Source organism: Eriocheir sinensis, chromosome 5 (assembly GCF_024679095.1).
Source record: "Eriocheir sinensis breed Jianghai 21 chromosome 5, ASM2467909v1, whole genome shotgun sequence".
Lineage (NCBI taxonomy): Eukaryota > Metazoa > Arthropoda > Malacostraca > Decapoda > Varunidae > Eriocheir > Eriocheir sinensis.
This window is the reverse complement of record NC_066513.1, coordinates 25,049,689-25,069,321: the sequence shown is the minus strand read 5'-3', so window position 1 is coordinate 25,069,321 and position 19,633 is coordinate 25,049,689. Positions and strand designations below refer to the sequence as shown.

General features: G+C 40.8%; 1 protein-coding gene and 1 long non-coding RNA gene across 3 annotated transcripts in view; one reads left to right on the top strand and one right to left on the bottom strand.

Moving 5' to 3' along the window:
• Positions 1–13,190, top strand: part of LOC126985546 (uncharacterized) — a 28,505-nt gene extending 15,315 nt beyond the window's left edge. For both annotated transcript variants that reach the window (XR_007738782.1, XR_007738783.1), the window contains exons 2-3: positions 1,336–1,555; positions 12,091–13,190. This is a non-coding gene — a long non-coding RNA (uncharacterized LOC126985546). The remainder of the gene's footprint in view (positions 1–1,335; positions 1,556–12,090) is intronic.
• Positions 6,238–13,627, bottom strand: LOC126985541 (growth arrest and DNA damage-inducible proteins-interacting protein 1-like). Its single transcript, XM_050840621.1, has 4 exons — positions 13,197–13,627; positions 11,203–11,435; positions 8,706–8,805; positions 6,238–8,172 (listed from the first exon to the last, which is right to left on the bottom strand). Exons 1-4 carry the CDS (start codon positions 13,377–13,379, stop codon positions 7,891–7,893), a joined length of 798 nt encoding a protein of 265 aa, XP_050696578.1. The 5' UTR covers positions 13,380–13,627; the 3' UTR covers positions 6,238–7,890.
• Between the last annotated feature and the right edge of the window lie 6,006 nt (positions 13,628–19,633).

The window sequence follows — 19,633 nt, the reverse complement described above, 5'->3', positions numbered from 1 at the left end:
GTATTAGTAATAGTAGTGGTAGAAGTAGTAGTTGTAGTAGTAGTAGCAGTAGTAGTAGAAGTAGTAGAAATATTATTATTATTAGTAGTAGTAGTAGACGTAACACCGCAATACACCGTAGTAGTGGTGTGTGTGTGTGTGTGTGTGTGTGTGTTTATTATTAGTAGTAGAAGTAGTAGCAGCAGCAGTAGTAGTAGTAGTAGTAGTAGTAGTGTTATTATCATTATTATTATTATTATTATTATTATTATTAGTAGTAGTAGTAGTAGTCGTAGTAGTAGCACTGTAATACACCGTAGTAGTGGTGTGTGTGTGTGTGTGTGTGTGTGTGTGTGTGTGTGTGTTCAGTACAGTGACCCCCCGAGACTTTCACTGGTTCACTTTCCTCTGCGTGTTGTTGTTGCTCTTGTCACCGTCATTATCATCATCACCACCATCATCGTGTCGGTATGGATGCAGTCTTTGTAGTCACCTGTCATCATTTATCCTCGTCTTGATTGTTTGTTTTACTGCCCTCATCAACAGCAACAACAATAACAAAAACGACGACGACGACCTCGACGACAACAACAACATCAACATGAACTACTACTACTACTACTACTACTTAAAAGATACCTCCACCCATGTTTATTTTCCTGACAATCATGGAGCGCTCCATAAATTACTACTACTACTACTGCTACTACTACTACTACTACTACTACTACTACTACTTATAATAATAGTAATAATAATAATAATAATAATAATAATAATAATAATAATAATAATAATAATCATTCTTGTTCTTGTTCTTGTTCGTGCTCTTCTTCTTCTTCTTCTTCTAGCAAGACGATTGTGGGTATAAAAGATTAGGAGTGTGAATGTTGCAGAAGGCGTATTGTGCGTTGGGGTGCAAGTGTATAGGAGCTGCGTAGGATGTGTAGTAGTTGTAGTAGTAGTAGTGTGGAGGAGCGAGAGAAGTCAGTCCTTGGAAGTGGGTTAGGAGAGAGAGAGAGAGGGGCGGGATCAAAGGAGGAGGCGGGGAGAAAGGGTGACGGGGAGAGAGAGAGAGAGAGAGAGAGAGAGAGAGAAAGAGAGAGAGAGAGAGAGAAGGAGTAGGAGGCCAAGGAGGAGGAGGAGGAGGGAGGCGGGAGTAGCGGAGCCGCCCTGCCCGGTCACTCAACCCTCCACCCAGTCGCCTCCAACACCTTCCATTCACTCCACTCAACACCAGTCACTCCACCACACCCACACCTTCTACACCTTCCACACTTATTCACCTCCCTTCATAGCACCCTCACAAAGCATCATACTATCCTGCAAACCTCTTATTCACTGACTTTCACGCAGATTTTGACGGTGGTCGCTACGGAAAAGTGGAACGCCAAGCCAGAGTCGAGGGATACGAACGAAGTCAGCAGTGTTCCGGTTTTCCAAGTACAGATTTGCCGGGAAAAGATGTCAGCTGGAGATTTCCCTGCCCTCCACCTCCACTACCTCCCCCTTTTCTTCCCCCTCCTCCTCCTCCATCCTGGAAGAGAAAATCCAGGAGTGGCTGCCTCGGTGAAAGGTCAGTCAGCCAGAGCGAGGTCAGGTGTGTTAGGTGACGACTCTGGGCAAAGGCGTGTGTGTGTGTGTTTGACATTTGTTTTTGTTTTATTGTCGTATTATTATTATTATTATTATTATTATTATTATTATTATTATTATTATTATTATTATTATTATTATTATTATTATTATTATTATTATTATTATTATTACTATTATTATTATTGTTGTTGTTGTTGCTCTTCTTCTTCTTTTCTTTTTATTTTCCTTTCCTTTCACCATCCTTTTTCTTCTCCGTCTATCTTCTTTATCAGTGATTGCTCCATCACATGTTACAACTAATCAATCTTCTCCTTTCAGTCTCAGCAACCTATTGTCTCGACTTCTAAACACTCCTCAAAATATTAACTTGGCGGTAAAATGATGAAGACAAAATAAAAATTTCAGTGCGCTGCTGTGCCACTCTCTGTGTTGCGTATACGTTCTCTCTCTCTCTCTCTCTCTCTCTCTCTCTCTCTCTCTCTCTGTTCAAGTGATACTAGAATTAATTAATGCACAACCCTATCTTTTTCCGTGGCATCTGTTCATTCAGTAGCTCCTCCCGTCATTCATTTAGACCCGTTTCCTCCTCTTTCTAGTTTATTTAATGCCGTGTAATACCAATGAAGCATAAATGGACTCTCCTATCGTGCCTTTGTCGTCCATTTTTCTTTGTAGTTCTTTCCTGTGACTCTTAAGAATGATTTTATTTTATTTATCAACTCTCCTCTCTGCTCGTTTTATCCCAGCCATGTTCAGCCCGTGTCAAAACTCCTGTCCACCCTGCACACTCTCCTCTTACTGTCACCCTTACGCTCATTAATCTAACCTCTATGAATATGAATACAACAACAATGAATCAAACAATCTGACCTGCTGTTCTTTTGTCCTCTCTTTACCCATCCCATGACACTTTTTTTCTGTGCTCTGTTCTCTCTCCTACCTGCCGCCTCACCTATACTACCATCAATAGCTCCCGTTCGTTTGACATCCGTTTCCCCTTAAAGTTCTTCGGTATCTTCATCCCCGGTCACTATGTTTTCTAACTACTCTGCTGTTCCCTTGTCATTGATCCCCCTTACAGTTCTTCGCCATCTTTATCCCCCTGCCACAGTTTTTTCTTCTTTTGAACTCTGGCTTCTCTCTCCCTGGTCCCCGTGTTCCAGCCACACTCACCTCCACCCCTGAACGGGACCCGCGACCTTTCACTTGGGGTCATTGTGTGTCTGGGCTGGATGGGGCGGGTACACATAAGCAAGGCTCTGAGCGGCGTTGGCCTCCCTCACAACAGATAGGAGCAAGGTGGATAGGAGTATATTAATAACTGACATGAATGATCAAGTCAATGTTTAGGATATACGTCAGGGTATTTTCCTTTCTTTTAATGGTCAGTGGTTGTGGAGATAAATTGATATATTTTTTCATTGTTTGGCTGAAGTGTATTACATATTACTCTTTGCATTGGTCTAGGTGTTACATATAAATTTGAAACGCGGCTATGCAGAGGATGAAATTAATCAGACAATTTAGTGTAAACACAAATAACAATGACACGACGAGGGTGCTCAAGATCACATACCACATTTCCACCGCATAGAAAATTAGCTGTTAGTGTCTTGACATCCAGCAACGGAAGACCTTACTGGCAGCAGCACTCAAAGACAAGAAGCATGAAATATCGTAAACAAATAACAACAATAATAATAATAATAATAATAATAATAATAATAATAATAATGATAAATATAATAATAATAATTTGAATGACTTCCCAAGCCGCTAACTGCATAAAATACTATAATGAACGAATAATGAACGACTTATAATGATTACACGCACACACAAAGAAATCGCCATCTCTTAGAAATATTTAATGGTAAACTGTCTAGGAAAAGCGTGCTAGAAATGGATATTAGAGAGCGAAACCGACTGATAATCATGCATACAGGTCTTTGTTCAGTAATTATTCAGACAGATAACCTCAAACTAGAACTAATTGCCAATCATGGAATCTAGGGTGTCTGTACTCTAGGCGTCTCGCTCATAACCTTGCACACATGAGCCCAACACTACCCGTATATGGGAAGCGCCAGGCAAATGATAATAAATAATCTTCATCCACGACGTTCCTTGAGGTATGGCCCGCTATGGCATTCTAGGACCCACTTGGACCAATTCGAAGTTACACCGCGTCTCTGCGCTGGTCGGCAGATATGTCTCCGTGCTCTTACTTATATGGGAATCATCAAGTAGGAAATAATCTCCATTCTTGCATCTCCTCTAGTAAAGTTCAGTTATGATGTATTTGTTTAAGATTTTGCCCCTTCACGGAGGGACCATAGTCAGGTGACGGCCCATGAAGAGGGTGCCGACAGACCGACGTTCTACCGGTTGACGTCGACCAAGTCGGTCTGTCTCAGTTCAGTTATGTTACAAAGTGAATATATCATTCGTTTAACTGCTTGGGTGGGGAAGCATCATCATGTTTGCGTGTTTTTACTTATATATATGGAATCATCACGCAGCAACTAATATATTACCATCCCTGCAGCTCCTCCTGTAAAGTTCAGTTATGGTAGGATATTCTCAATGCATATAATTATATTTAGTTAGTGCTGCACCGTTTCACTGCTTGGATAGGCAGGTTTCATCATGTCTACGTGAGGTTTTGCTTCCTAACGGCGGCGGCGGCCACAGGATGGCCTGAGCCCTGAGGGGTTTCCAAGGTTGTTGCCAAAGGCTTCCCTCGCACACCAGACGTGACTGGATTTCCCGCGTCGTAATCTCAGCAGGAAGGAAAATGTGGTTCGGGGTATTCCGCTGAAACGTTTAGCTGATTGATATTAGATAACTAGCGATTTACTTACACAGAAAAAAAGAAGAAAAAAAGCATGCATACACTTTAGCCATTTATTTGTGATAATGATGAATATGTAACCAGAAGAAATGCGAGTTAGATGATAACCAGGCTGGATGAAAGGCGGAAATTATTATTAGGTGATGCAATAGAATAACCCAGAAGGGACACAGAAACGAGGGAAAGAAATCCGAGAATAAATTTCAGTGAGACAGACTACAAGACCACGAGGAGAAAAGGTTACCTGCAGTCAAGCGATAAATGCCACAAAAAGAAAAATAATGATGTTTTGAAGCATTTAGATAACGCAGACGAAAGACAAATCAAGATAAAGTAGGCCTTTAAAGGGAATAAAAAAGTATAGAGGCAGGCTAGCTATGTGAGTAATTAAGAAAAAAAAAAAAGATGAGGAAAAGAGGAAAAATGATTATGATACTACTACTACCACCACTACTACTACTGATAATGATAATAATAATAGCAAGAAAAAAGAAATAACAACAACAACAACTTTGCCTTCAGTCTGTTTAAGTCTGCGGAAACACGAACCATTTTATCAGAACAGATTAGCACCGTTTGCTTGAAAGGGTGACTAGTCCAAATCAAAGGCTAAATTGTAGACGAAACCTCGATATTTTTAAATCTGAAAAGCTGATGCCACACTTGAAATTAAAACAAATTATTCAATAAATGTTAACGCTAAAGACCTGGGTGGTGAACAGGGTCTGAAACTACATGCATGAGGAACGGAGTGTCCTCTATACCTCCTACATCTCACTCTACATAAATAAACTCTTCTTGTTTCATTTCTCGTTCCTTTTGAAGTTTGGGTATGGGTGATGTCGCCATAGCTGGGTGCCCATCATTTCGTGCCAATCCCATTTTTCAGTCAGTGGCACGTACCACAGGTATTTTTTTTTTCCTACTGGATTGTTTGTTAATCCTAAGCTGTGTCAGGCAAAGTTATGGGATGAATGGTGGCGACAGATGACATTGGCTAAGTGATGCACTGTATGTATTGAGCCTCACCTGGTTTGATGGCTCAATCAGGCGCATCATCTTTTTCCCGTCCTTTTATCATCTCATGTGGATATGACACCCTTTTTTTTCCTATTGTAATTTTTTTTCTTTTTACAGAAAATGAATCAACTCATGGGTATAAAAAGAAAACAATAATGGAAAAAAGCCCGCTAATCACTGTTACAGTTTTTAATTGTTTTCTTTTATCTCGCAATATTCACTCTGACCCTGGCCCTGGGGGTAAATGATGCAGTTTGTATGCCATTATCCGTCAGTTAAAGAGGAATCTGAGAGCTATATGCTCAGGAGTTTAACAATGACATTCTCTGTTGTTTCTTCCATGCCTCAGCCACATAATCTTATAATCTTTCCCCGACTTCCCAGGATTAGTCTTCTTACATGCCCCAGACACATAATACACCTTTGTTTCTTAATTTCAAACCATGACTTCCCCAGGATGTGTCTTTTATAGCAGTTAATTCCTTACCTCCTTCACCATACATTTGATATATGGTAGTTTACACGCTTCTGGCATTTACTTCCACTGTTCTTACCTTTGCTTTTGTCTGTCTGTACATCAAGGGATTATAAACTGCCTTCCTTTTGAGGTACATAATCTTGCTTTTCCATGCAGACTTTGAAGCCTTTACTGTCACACACTTCCACATGATTTCCTAGTACGTACAGCCTCCCTCCACTTAAGAGGTGCGCAGATTATATTTGAAGAATACATACATTTATTGCATATATATAAATTAGTTTTTGTACACAATGAAACAACAAAATACAGTTCATTTACATTTATACAAAACCAAGCTCAAATCAAAGTTTTCTGATATTTTGATAAAACTGTCACATCTTCAAACAGACATCACAGAAACATTTTTTTTACAGCACAGAGAGCAACTCAAGGGCAACAAAAAGAATATGTAGTAAAAAAAGCCCGCTAACTGTTGCTCCCACAAAACGAAAAGTAAAGAGTGGCCAAAAGAGAGGTCAATTTCTTCTTGAAAGAGGTCAAGTCATAGGCAGGAGGAAATACAAATGAAGGAAGGTTGTTTCAGAGTTTACCAGTGTCTTGTGTAGTTGGGGGAGGCATGCAGTTAACAAGTTCAGAAGAGCAGTCAGCATGAAAATATCGAGAAGATAGAAAGAGATGCAACATGGCGGCGGAATTTAAGATGTAAAAGACTATCAGTAAGAGGAGGGGAGCTGATGAGATGAAGAGCCTTACGGCCGTGCCATACATCTCCCCCACCACCTTCCTCTTCCCTTTCCCTCATACGGTGTCCCCTTTCTGTTGGGCACTATAACTTGACCTCGACCCCTTCCTTCATTAAAGGTTCTTCTAGTTGGGTTGGTAGCTTCTGCAAACACCTCTACATGGAAATCTTGATAATTGAAGCATTTTGCATAAATTAGTGTGATTATACTTATTTTTTGATGTATAATCACAAATAAAACAGTTGATTGAATGGTAAAAATATACATAGGTATGATTGCATACATAGCATAGCCCCTCGCTACCATTCCGTCAAGCAAGGGGCCATTAGAAAAGTGATCGAGCCCCATCGGAGCTATAGCAAAAGACTACCTGGTTGAGTTAATCAAGCAGGTGTGTTGACATAGGAAGGGTTAAAAATCATGATACAACCATAAAGTCTTTAACAACATTTTAAATCATTTAAAAATTTTTTTTGCCGATTCATATTAGATCAAATAAATTTTCTTATAATTTCTGGTTCATTTGCTACTACATTAATGAAAGAAATACAGGCTTCATGCATAAAATATGCAAAGGGGCTGACAAAGATGTGCCTCTCAACCCCTTGTCAGATTCCAACAATTTCGCTCTCCAACACCCTCACTTTCCCTTCAGAAAAAGGCCTTTGAGTATTATGGTAGGACAAAATGGCCGAAGAGGTTCTACAGTCGAAGAGGTTGCCTTATGGCATGGCCATTAGACTCCACTCTGTCCGAGAGAGCTGTGTGAGTGGAGCCCCCCCCGACACGTAAGAAGCATACTCAATACTTGTTCAGCACAAATGATGAATATTTATTGATGTTCTGTCTTTGATAAAATACTGTGGAAAACTGATCTCATTGCAGTAAACTTGATGAGGAAGAAACTCAGCATTTATTAAATCTGGTAAATCATTCAAAACCTTACATTTTTATTATAAGCTCTGATGATGATTAATTGATGCTCTTCCCCTATACCAGCAATCATCAATCTTTCCTGATCTTAGCAACTCTCAAAGTCTGTTCCATGTAGTAAGGCATCTCCCTTAAATTTAGATACAGGGATACACTTACTAAACTACAGGTACAGGATAAGCTTTTTCATAACACCTCATATAGTAATTTACACTCCTCTTTTGAGTACTATCATTTCAAGCTAAAAATGCTTCCCCTTACAGTGCTGGTCCTGCTTTGGTTCACACAATAGGTGAGCCTGGGGAGATGCCACTTTCCTCACCCTCAGGTTGATCTTTGTTGCCTGAGTCCTGACTTGAGGCTGATGAGGCAGGGATGGGGTCGGCCTCTCTCCTCAGACGGTCTATCAAGCGTTGTTGACTTTTCAGCTTCTTGGCCGCCTTCTTGGCCTTCTTTTCCTCCTGTTCCTTCTTCTCCAGTGCCTCCTTGAACCTCTCGTCTTTAGGATCAATCTGGAAGCCTATGATCTGACGCACCTCCTCTATCAGCTTCTCCTTCTTCTCCTGATGGTGGTTAAAAATATTATACATTGTGAGATCATAAAATTGTACCTTTTTTTAAATAAGTTTTGGCAGCACAAGAACACTAAGTTGCTGCAAATAATATACAAAAACTAGCCATTTGTACTGGTGCAGACATGACTACATTCTTATCAGGAAGCATGAGGAGAGTAAAGTGTGCCTCCAGATGTTGTTCTTCCCCTGTGTCTCAGGTTCTTACCCACCACAGGCTCAAGGGCCAAGGAGACAGAAATAGGTGCTGACACAATGTGCAGCTAAGGTGAATATCTCCAACTTTACCTTTACTCTTTATCAGACCCTAACCTAGACTTCCTATATTAATAACTATATGTCCCTTTTGGTTACTTCTTACACCACTAAAATATGAAGACAGTTAATCACTTTGCTTAATAATTGAATCTTGAACAGGCATTTATAGAATTAATATTTTTTTACAGTAAACAGCTCAAGGCGGAAAAAAAAAAAAAAAAAAAAAAAAAAAAAATGCTTGTGCACACGTAATATGCTATACTAACCTTGGCAAGCTGTGCCTCCCTCTCCTGCTTCTGTATGCGGTCTCGAACCTCTTTCTTCCAGCCTTCTAGTTTAGCCATTTTGCGTTTTAAATCCGCTTGCCTGTAAAAAAAGGAAAAGTAGTAAATGAACATTTTGAGAAAATGTAGACTCATAATTAATTTTCTCTTAGAAAATTAATAAATAATTTAATTTCTGAGTGTACTACCTTAAGATCCACTATTCCTGTCAGTTTGATGGCCATTATACTGTTTTTATGAGTCCATAATTTTGTTGTCACATTGGCATAGAAAACTATGATGATGAAGGAGGTGGTGACAGCTGTCTACAGTGATGGAATGACAGTGTTTTGGATGTAACCCCTCAAGGAAATACCTAATTTACAGACATCAAGAGACACTTGGTCACATTGGGTTTACAATAATGAGGACATGGTGGAAAACAATATGAGAGCCCTGCAGTTGGTGGTATGTCAAATGGAAGCAGATATGATGTTTGTTACAGACATACTATCTATTTATCTTTATCTCTGATGCCTTGCTCCCTCGTGGGAACTTCCTTCCAGGGGGTAGCCATGGCAGAAGTGTCTCCATCTCTCTCTGTTCTGGTACTCCCTCTCACCACATTCAATCCTGCTACTTCCAACTCTCTCGCTCCAATACTCACTCACCCTATTGATCCACTTCACAGGTGGTCTTCCCCTGACGCCCCCTTCCTCAATCCTTCCCTCATACACTCTCTTCATGAATTCATTCTCCCTCATTTTCATCATGTGCCCAAACCATCTCAATGCACCATGCTTCACCCACTCCACCACTCCACACTCCACTCCTTTTGCTGTTGCACCCATACCAAACCGCTCATACACGCTTTCATTACTTTCTCCATCCCATCCTGACACACCACATGCACCTCTTATATAACTCATTTTCACTGCACGTGTTCTTGATTGCTGTGCTGCATTCCATGTCCATGTCTCTGATGCATATGACAGAGTTGGCAGGATAATACTGTTCCTTATTCCTCTCTTTACCTCCATGTTCACACCTCTCCTTTTCCTAACTTTCCAATGCACCCACCACCTGTCTGCCCTTCACTGCTCTTTCCCTCACCTCACCTTCCATACTGCCATGCTTACATAAAACAGTCCCTAAATATTTAAACTCAGGCACCTCCTCCATTCTCTCCTCCCCTAACCTTATCCTACACTTCGTTGTACCCTCTGCTCTAACTCTGTACGGCTTTGCAAAATCAATGACCTGTTCTCTCGCCCTCTCAAATACCATAACCTTACTCTTTCCAGCATTCACTCTCGGCTTTCTCCTCTTACAAACCCTGTCAAACTCATCCACTATCCTCTGCAGCATCCCCTCATTCTCTGCCAACAACACTATCATCTGCAAACAGGCACGCAACCAATGACTCCTTTGTACCTCTCACTTTCAGCCTTGGTCCAAGCTCCCCCACTCTGGCTTGCATTTCTCTCATACAACCATCCATGTACACATTAAAAAGCCATGGTGACATCACACACCCCTGTCTCACACCCACAACAACACCAAAACTCTCGCTCAACTCACCCTTCACGCGTACAGAGGCACTCACATCCTAATAAAAGGATCGGATTCCCTCCCACAACCCCTTCCAGTCAACCCTGTCATATGCCTTCTCCAGGTCCATGAATGCAGCAAAAAGCTTCCTATTCTTTTCTATGTATTTTTCAATTAACATTTTGATTGCAAATATTTGGTCTACACAACCCCTCCCTTTCCTAAAACCCCCTTGTTCATTGCCTACATTTTTCTGTTATTTTCTTCATCCTTTCATTTAAAACAACTTCCATACACTTTTCCTGCCCCACTGAGTAGACTTATTCCCCTGTAATTATTACAGTCACCTCTGCTCCCTTTCCCTTTGTACAGCAGCACAACAATAGCCTTTCTCCAATCTTCTGGCACCTCACCCTGTTCCCATGCTGGGCTACATATCCATAATATGCATTTCACAACTACACCTCCTCCATACTTCAACTTTTCTGGTGTTATGCCATCATCTCCAGGGATCTTTCCTACTTTTAACTTCTTCATTGCCTCCTCTATCTCACCTCTCTACACCCTCCCCTGTGGATCTGGCCACCCTACATTGATCTTTATTCCTACACTAGTCACTTCTGCTCTCCCTCCCACACTCTCATTCATTACAGTTTCAAAGTGCTGCTTCCATACCTCCCTTATCTCCTCATTACAAAATACTCCACACAAAATACTTGTCAGCAACCTGTCAAGCAACTGGTGGGATTAAGGCAAATCAGCAGCCTTTAGTTGATATTTAAGATTTTCCATATAGTAAAGAGGAGTTCATAGGTATGTATTTTACTTATACATACACTCCTCCCCTGACCAAGGTTCCTTCCCAAATCCTCCCCTTGCAAATATTCCCCCTCTGAGGTTTAAAAGTCGTCCCTTTGGAGTCAAGTGGCCCTCAGATGCAGCAGCTTACCTCTGTTGCCGTGCTTCCTCCTCCTCCTCCTTAGCCTTCCTGGCCATGCTGATCATCTCCTGGACAGTGTATGGCCTGGCAACTTTCTCATATTCCTTCTCAAGCTCCAGCTCCTCCTTGCTGGGCCATAGCTTAGCAACATTGATGCCACTGGCAGCACCATACACGCCATACAGTTTCCTCTGGTACTTCAAGGGCTCAACAATTTCTTCGTCTTCAGTGAGGCGAGGTGCCTGGAAGGGAAACGTCTCATGAAATGTTTAAAAGAGTAATCCATGAAAATATTATAATATGGATAATTAACATATGCAAAGTATGGTTCAAGGCTCAAGGTTAAAGTGCTCATCCCTATACCGTCCAAACCCCTTATGTGAGAGTTAACCAGCATCTCTATTCTTTCATTCCCTTTACTGATAAACTCTGGAACAGCCTTCCTTTGTCTGTATTTCCTCCTGCCTCTGACTTGACCTCTTTCAAGAAGAGTGTATCAAGACACCTCTCCACCCAAAATTGACCTCTCTTTTGGCTACTCTTTACATTTGTCTTTTATGGGAATGGCAAGTAGCGGGCTTTTTTTTTTCACTTTTTATTGCCCTTGAGCCATTTTCTTTGATGTAAAAAAAAGAAAAAAGAAAACAGGCAGGAAGAGAACACAAGCAATGGTGCAGCTGCTTGCCTGTAAACTTCAATTTACATATTCTTTGAAGGAAAACATACACATATACTTTTCTAAGCAATGGTAATCCATGGTAATAAACAGAGGTGCAGTAGCTTGCTGGGTGGGTATTTTCCTAATAAATATCTGGGGTAAGAAAGCAAGTAGATTGTATACTTTAGGGGTTATCAACTGGTATATTCACCATGTCTTAACATCATTATCTAATTTAGGTCACATCCTGCTGGGAAGGACTTGAGATGGATAGGGCATCTGCATGGGAGGTTCGTCAAGGAGACCATCAGGAGTATAAGTGGCAATTATTTGATCAAGGTGGTTAGTTTGAATAAGTAGTAAATTTTGGGAATATGGAGATGAGGATAGCCCTCTCTGTCACCATTGACAACAATGGTGGCATATTTATTGTAAACATAGTTAACATATTTATTGTAAACAATTAAACTCGATAATAAAACTAAACACAACCTAATATAACCTGACCTAACTTACCCAACTACATCTCACCTAACCCATTCTAACCTGAACCCCCAGCTGCCAAAATATGATGTACTAGATTGTGCTCATAAAATTATAGATCAATATTTTGATGTTTCTTTAGTTTTCTGGAAGCTATTAGTTACTGCACTGCATTCAGAGAAATGAAATATAATACATGTCAGTATTAGCCTCATGCAAAATGGTTGCTCTTCTTTCCATATATATAACTAATAATCTTAACTAACTAACTAATGGGGATCATAAACCTGGGGGTGTGTTGCTCCACTCAATTGCCACCTATACTCCTGATGGTCCCATCGAGCAAGCTCCCACGCAGCTGCTCTATCCATCTCAAGTCCTTCCTAGCAGGATCAGTTGACTTGCCCCAGCCATGAGTTATATGGGCATCCCCTTGGTCTCCTTCACTTAGGGTTATCTCATACAGAAACAACCCTGTGAGCAGAACTGATGTCTGGGAGGCGTGCCATGGTGCTTGTATAGGCGGAGTTGGCATTCACCAGTTAAGCTGGTAATGACGTTATGAACAAGTACATCAAACATTAGTTTTGGTGGATAACATCCTTATACTGTTGACGGCCCTGCGGAGTGCTGTGCTGGCAGCGTAGCGGGGCCTGAAACCTCATCAACGGTAAATGATAGCAGGTCTTGGTTCAACTTCACAGAGTAGCCACAGAAAAGACATAATTTTGAGGTTATTCCAGTGCCCACCTGCCTCTAAAATAGTAACCCCATTGAAGACACAACGGCAAAGCAAAACCACACAATTACAACCAAACTTAACACCTACGGTTGTATTTTTGCTCTCTTCAGCAGACCTTACCAGGCGGTGGTGAACTTTGTAATGCTTCTCGTTGAGTCTGGACTTATTTCTCTTCTGCTCGATCAGGTCCTCCTCCTCCATCGGTGCCTCGTCGGGGGTGACATTGGGGGTCAGCTGACTGAGCGTCCTCGCCCGGCTTGATGACCTGACCCAGCCTCTGCCCAGCACACGGCACAGAGCCATCTCTCCTGTAATGTGAGTTGTCGCCCGTCTTCTGCCTTCACATTAGATTCCGTTTTTTCTCGGCTCTTCACGATTTTCTTACCCGTTTTTCAGTGGGCCTTCTTCTTCTTCAAGGTTCCTTCCGTGTTCACCGCCCGACTCTTCTTCTTTTTGGAGTGTTTTGTGGGGCTAATTAGGTTGTGGGGCAACAGCGCCGGCCGACTCAACCTTGCCAACAGTGTTTACCTTGATCTTGATCTTGATGTCACAGGTGGCTTGGGATTATTTCAAGACAGACCTTTGTAGCGGCACCTCCTGTGAAAGAGTCTTCGCGTGTACGGTTCACTGATCTCCACGCATTATATTAAGTGGATATTCTGTTTTTGCCCCTAAGTTATAGTCTCTGTGCACAGTCCCTTGTGCTTGCCCCCTATCATTGTACCTCTTTAGCTTCACATGTGCTCCCTACACACACACACACACACACACACACACACATATATATATATATATATATATATATATATATATATATATATATATATATATATATATATATATATATATATATATATATATATATGTCAATATATAGTTAAGTAACATATCCTGTATTTAGCCCGTATTGGCTATCCGGCGGCGACTCGAAGATTTGGGTGTATTCGTATTTGTATTCGAATAATTATTGATAGAAATCAAAGTATTCTCATATTCATATTCGAATACAAGGGAAAAGTATTCGTATTATGCGAATAATCTGACAAATACTTCAAAATTTATTATCAGAAATAACAACCGTTTTTCCTTATACAAGCAGCATATAGCCTCCATGGGCGGACGTGTATATATATATATATATATATATATATATATATATATATATATATATATATATATATATATGTATATATATATATATATATATATATATATATATATATATATATATATATATATATATATATATATATATATATATATATATATATATATATATATATATATATATATATATATATATATATATATATATATATATATATATATATATATATATATATATATATATATATATATATATATATATATATATATATATATATATATATATATATATATATATATATATATATATATATATATATATATATATAGGTTCATAAGCTCATTTTACTGTTGCATAACTTTTGAACACCATATATGTTACGTCAAGATCGAAGGTATATATTTTCAATATAAACTATTCAAGAATGTATTCATGAATACTTTCAAGAAGTATTTGGGTTTGTTTCCGAATTAAAACCATTTCATGCAGTGTATTCGAATTTGTATTCGTATTCGCTGGAATTTGAAGTATTCGTATTCATATTCGAATACACAAACTCTTGTATTCACTGCATCTCTGGTGTGTGTATGTGTGTGTGTGTGTGTGTGTGTGTGTGTGTCATGATGATGCAGCTGACGCATTGTTAGAGAGAGAGAGAGAGAGAGAGAGAGAGAGAGAGAGAGAGAGAGAGAGAGAGAGAGAGAGAGAGAGAGAGAGAGAGAATTGAAGTCATGCTATATACAACCTTGAGTTCAATAAGCAACATCCTCTACTCAACTCTATATGCTCCCATCACCACCATCACCACCACCATAAACACAACCACAAACTTCGATTGTTTTATTCCTTTCAATGGTAAACTCTTAGTTGCAGGATTTTTTTTTTATTAAACTTCATTTCTTCCCTCATTTACGACTTAAGTTTTCTGAGTAGGGGTTCGAGTATCAGGATAGCACTAGATCTTTATTTTTTTTTTTACTTAAGTAAAGGAAGCAGCTCAAAGGTAAAAATAAAGAACGAGAGACACGCCAGTCCTCGTTGACGGACCGACTTGGTCGGCTGGATTTCGATCGGCGATAGAGTCGGTCTGTCGGCATTCTGCTACTGGGCGCTATTAGGCTAAAGCCGGCTTCACACATACACGAATTTGAACGCGGCAGCTGCCCGACTGCCATTCCGGCAGCATTCGTGATCATATTCGTAGAACATCGCTTAGCCGTCGTTAGGGAAATCCATGCACCACGACTGTTGGACAGTGAGTCGGCAAGGAGCACGAAAAATAAGTGCTGCGCTTATTTTTCGGGCATCCATCTGCGTGGTCGGCGACCTTGTCAAAGATCGGGCAGGAGTCTTTCAGGCACCGTTCAGCACTCGCAGTGATCCTTCAGCTAACGTGTAGTAATCTTGCAGCTTTTGTGATAGGTTGGGCAGCACTTGTGCAGTGATCGGGCACGAAATAAAAATTTTGACCGTTAAAACAGCTGCCCGACAGGTGCTCAGCAGCTGTACGATAGCTTCCCGTCGAATCCTTCACTTGATCGAATGCTATATGACACCTAAACGTGTGCTGCTCAAAATGGAATCCGCGCGCAAGTGTCTTGGCAATTTTTCAGCCGTTGTCTGTCTACCACCCTACGCTCCTGTGTGCTGTGTTACCTATTTAAACGACCCTACTTGTTGCAGTTGCATAGCCACGATCCACCTGACATCATGTCCCCGTCACCGAATCTCTTATCGAAAGCCAGATAAATACCGCTCTATGTGTGTGTGTGTGTGTGTGTGTGTGTGTGTGTGTGTAATAATAATAATAATTATATGCGGTTTATTTAGGAATAAGCAGCTCGAGAGCTGAAAATATACATATTATATAAGGAGAACGTTCTAAAATTAAAAACATAAAATTAGTCTAACAGTAAAGTCTCTTATGTTGTGTGTGTGTGTGTGTGTGTGTGTGTGTGTGTGTGTGTCCATCACTAGTATAACCTCCAACTCTTGTCTTAATTAAATTAATAACGGAATGTCCTTCAGACACTCAGAAAGACATTCCGTTATTAAAATCCTCATTCCTCTCTGTGTCTTTTCTCCTACTTCTATGGCTCTCAACAGGCCGTCTTCGGACAAGGGCCCGTTGCCCCTATATAGTATCACTAGGGGCAACGTGCCCTTGTCCGAAGACGGCCTGTTAAGAGGCCAAAAATGCTCCCTCCCTGCGTGTGAAGCCGGCTTTAACCTAACATGACAAGTAGGTTACATCATCCAGCTCGGAGCTACCCAGTCAGAAGGGGGAGGTGGAGTCGCTGGGACTAAGCTACCATTTTTTTTTTTTTTTTACGTCTTGGCCTATTGCGCCGGTAGGCTTCTTCCCGGTGGATCCTGATGGTCGGTCCAAGGCTTCTTCCCGGTGGGTCCTGATGGTCGGCCCAGCCCGTTCTGGCGCAGGCGAGTGCTTATAGTGGCGCCATCTTGCATTGGCTCGTGCTGCCCTCCCGTAGCTCATCTTTTAATCCTAGAATCTAGAGTCCGGGTTGGTAGGTGGTCTTCTGGACAGCATGTGGGTAGTTTTAAGCCACTCGGCGGCGGCCTTGCCCAAATGAATAGACTTTTTATTATAGGGGATAAATCTTGGAAGAGGGAGGAGAGAAGGTAAAAAGAAATGAAAACGCAAAAGTTCGCTTGCACTGGTCCTATAAAAAAAGGAAAGTACAGAAGAGAGGGCAAAAGAAAGATCAATCTCTGATGAAGAGGTGTCTTAATTTTGATACTCCTCTCTTGAAATTAAATCAAGAGGTCACGTCGTAGGCAGAAGGATATACAAACAGAGGGAGGCTGTTCCCGAGTTTACTAGTTAAACGGATGAAAGAATGAAGATGCTGGTTAGCCCTTGCAAAAGGAATTCTTGCACAGTATAGGGGTGAGCTAGATAAGAAAGTCGAGTGCAGCGGGGCCGCGGGAGGGGGGGCAGTCAACATTATATTGTTGATAGAAGATAGAGGCAATACTGCAGCGGATATAATTAAGGGATAGATTAAGAAGATCGTCAGTAAGAGTAGGGGAGTCGATGAGACAAAGAGCCTTTGACTGCTCTGTCCAAAAGGGTTGTGTATGTGGCACCCCTTCGCACATGAGTTTCATACTCCAAACGAGGGCGGACAAGGCTCTTGTATATATGGACAGCATCTATGAGTGAAAAAAAACAAAAAAAAAAAAAAAAAACTGGTGGAGACGATACAGAACGTTTAACCTCGAGGAAACTGATTTAGTAAGAGAGGATATATGAGGTTTTCAGTTAAGATTTTGAGCTCAGAATAGACCGATGATGTTTAGTGTAGAATAGGACAGCTGCTTGTTATGGTTGTTTGGAAGATTGTGCCTTCTGTCAAAAGATGTTGAGTAATGCAGAGTTGAGTCATTGGCGTAGGAGTGGATGGATAGGACAGCTTGTTTTGGAAAGATCATTATTGAAGGACAGAAAGAGGATGGGAGATAGAACCGAGCCTTACGGGACACCCCTATTGATACGTCTAGGGGAAGAACAGTGACGGGATACCATAGCAGAGATAAAATGGCTAGAAGGGAAACTGGAGATAAAAGTACAGAGAGAGGAATAGAATCCGTAGGAAGGTAGTTTAGAAAGCAAAGTTTGATGTATTTGGTGATGCATTTCCTTCTATTTTCTTTATAGATGCCTTTTTTGTTTCTTTAAATGTAGCTTTTGGTTTAGTCATTCCTCCTTATCATACAAATATAATAACATAACAGTTTTCGTCTCTCTCTCTCTCTCTCTCTCTCTCTCTCTCTCTCTCTCTCTCTCTCTCTCTCTCTCTCTCTCTCTCTCTCTCTCTCTCTCTCAATCCATATAAATACAAGTTTGTGATGCACTTCTGTGGCAGCAGATTTCTTTACAACATCAATACACACAACTCTCTCTCTCTCTCTCTCTCTCTCTCTCTCTCTCTCTCTCTCTCTCTCTCTCTCTCTCTCTCTCTCTGTTTATAGTACACTAGAATTTGTTTTTCGATTTGTTTTTCTCTAACTTGGCTGGTCTAGCAACAGTATTACCGCAATTAATGTCTTCCAGTACACTCTTACATAACTCTGCAGGCCACTTAATATCATACTCTATGCAAGGCCATCTCCCCTCATTGTCCATTGCCCATTCTCCTCACCATGCACCTCCCTCGCCTCTCTCCGAAAAAAAAAATATATATATATACGCCATATCTACCCACTAACCTCGAGTTTATATATGTAGTATAAGACATTAGTTGCGGTAATACTGTTGCTAGACCAGCCAAGTTAGAGAAAAACAAATCGAAAAACAAATTCTAGTGTACTATAAACAGAGAGAGAGAGTGGGGTGAGGTCTCCCTATCCCCAGTACTCTCGTCCGTTTTTTGAGGTCCAGTAAATAGCTCCGCCTCTGGGGTGGAGTAAGTCAACTCCACGTCAGCCTCGTACGTAAAGTCACGTATGTAGTACGCCGTTGGTTGTTTGGTAATGTGGGCGTGATGGACAACATGGATTCAGTTAGTCCTCTCTCTCCATTGACCTTTTGAGACTTGACGATGAAAGATTTGACGTTATAATTATGTGTTCTTCCTCTTCTTCTTCTTGTTCTTCATTCTCATCTTTATTTTTATTTTCATCTTCATCTTCATCTTCTGCTTCATCTTTTTCATCTACTATTTCTACTTCTACTTCTTCTTTAACTTCTTCTTCTACTACTTTTATTTCTTCTACTTCCTTTACTTCTTCTACTACTTATATTTCTACCTCTTTTTTTCTTCTTCTTACCCTTATTTTTCTAGCTTCTTATCATTATCATTATCATAACTGTCGTTGTATTACATATAAGAAAACAGGGAGTCGGACACGGACAACTGCTCTGGTCTCTGGTTTGAGGCACCAGTCTCTTCGGAGGCGTGGGTTCGAATCCCACCGCTGCCACCAATATGTAGCGGTGTACCGGGGGGCGTTTAAAGGGCGTTGATTAAGACTTCAGCTTCCTTAAGGCGAATATATTCTTAGCCTATATGTACAAGGAGCGTCGGAGCGAGAGCGACTGCCGTTGTGTGTCAGTCGGACTCTCGTGAAGGAGTGACGAGTTACAGGTTGGAAAATAATTGTTACAATTGGTCACGTATGTCAAGGTGACTTTCAAGCTTGATGAAATGCTTTGTATACAAACTGAGACGGTAAACACTGACGGATGACATTCCTATAAGGTGGCGTGATCTATTTGTCGTGGGTTTTTTCCATTGACAATTGTATGCCTAATTCGTGGTGATACTAAATAATAATAATAATACATTGATATCCTACTATAACACTGCCAGCAAAATAATGCGTGAGGTAATAATGATCAAGGGAGAGAAGGTAGGCACAGGTAGTGTCGATGGGTGGGTGGTTATCTAAATTAAAACCCCTTTACATGGAAAAGGAAGAGGAG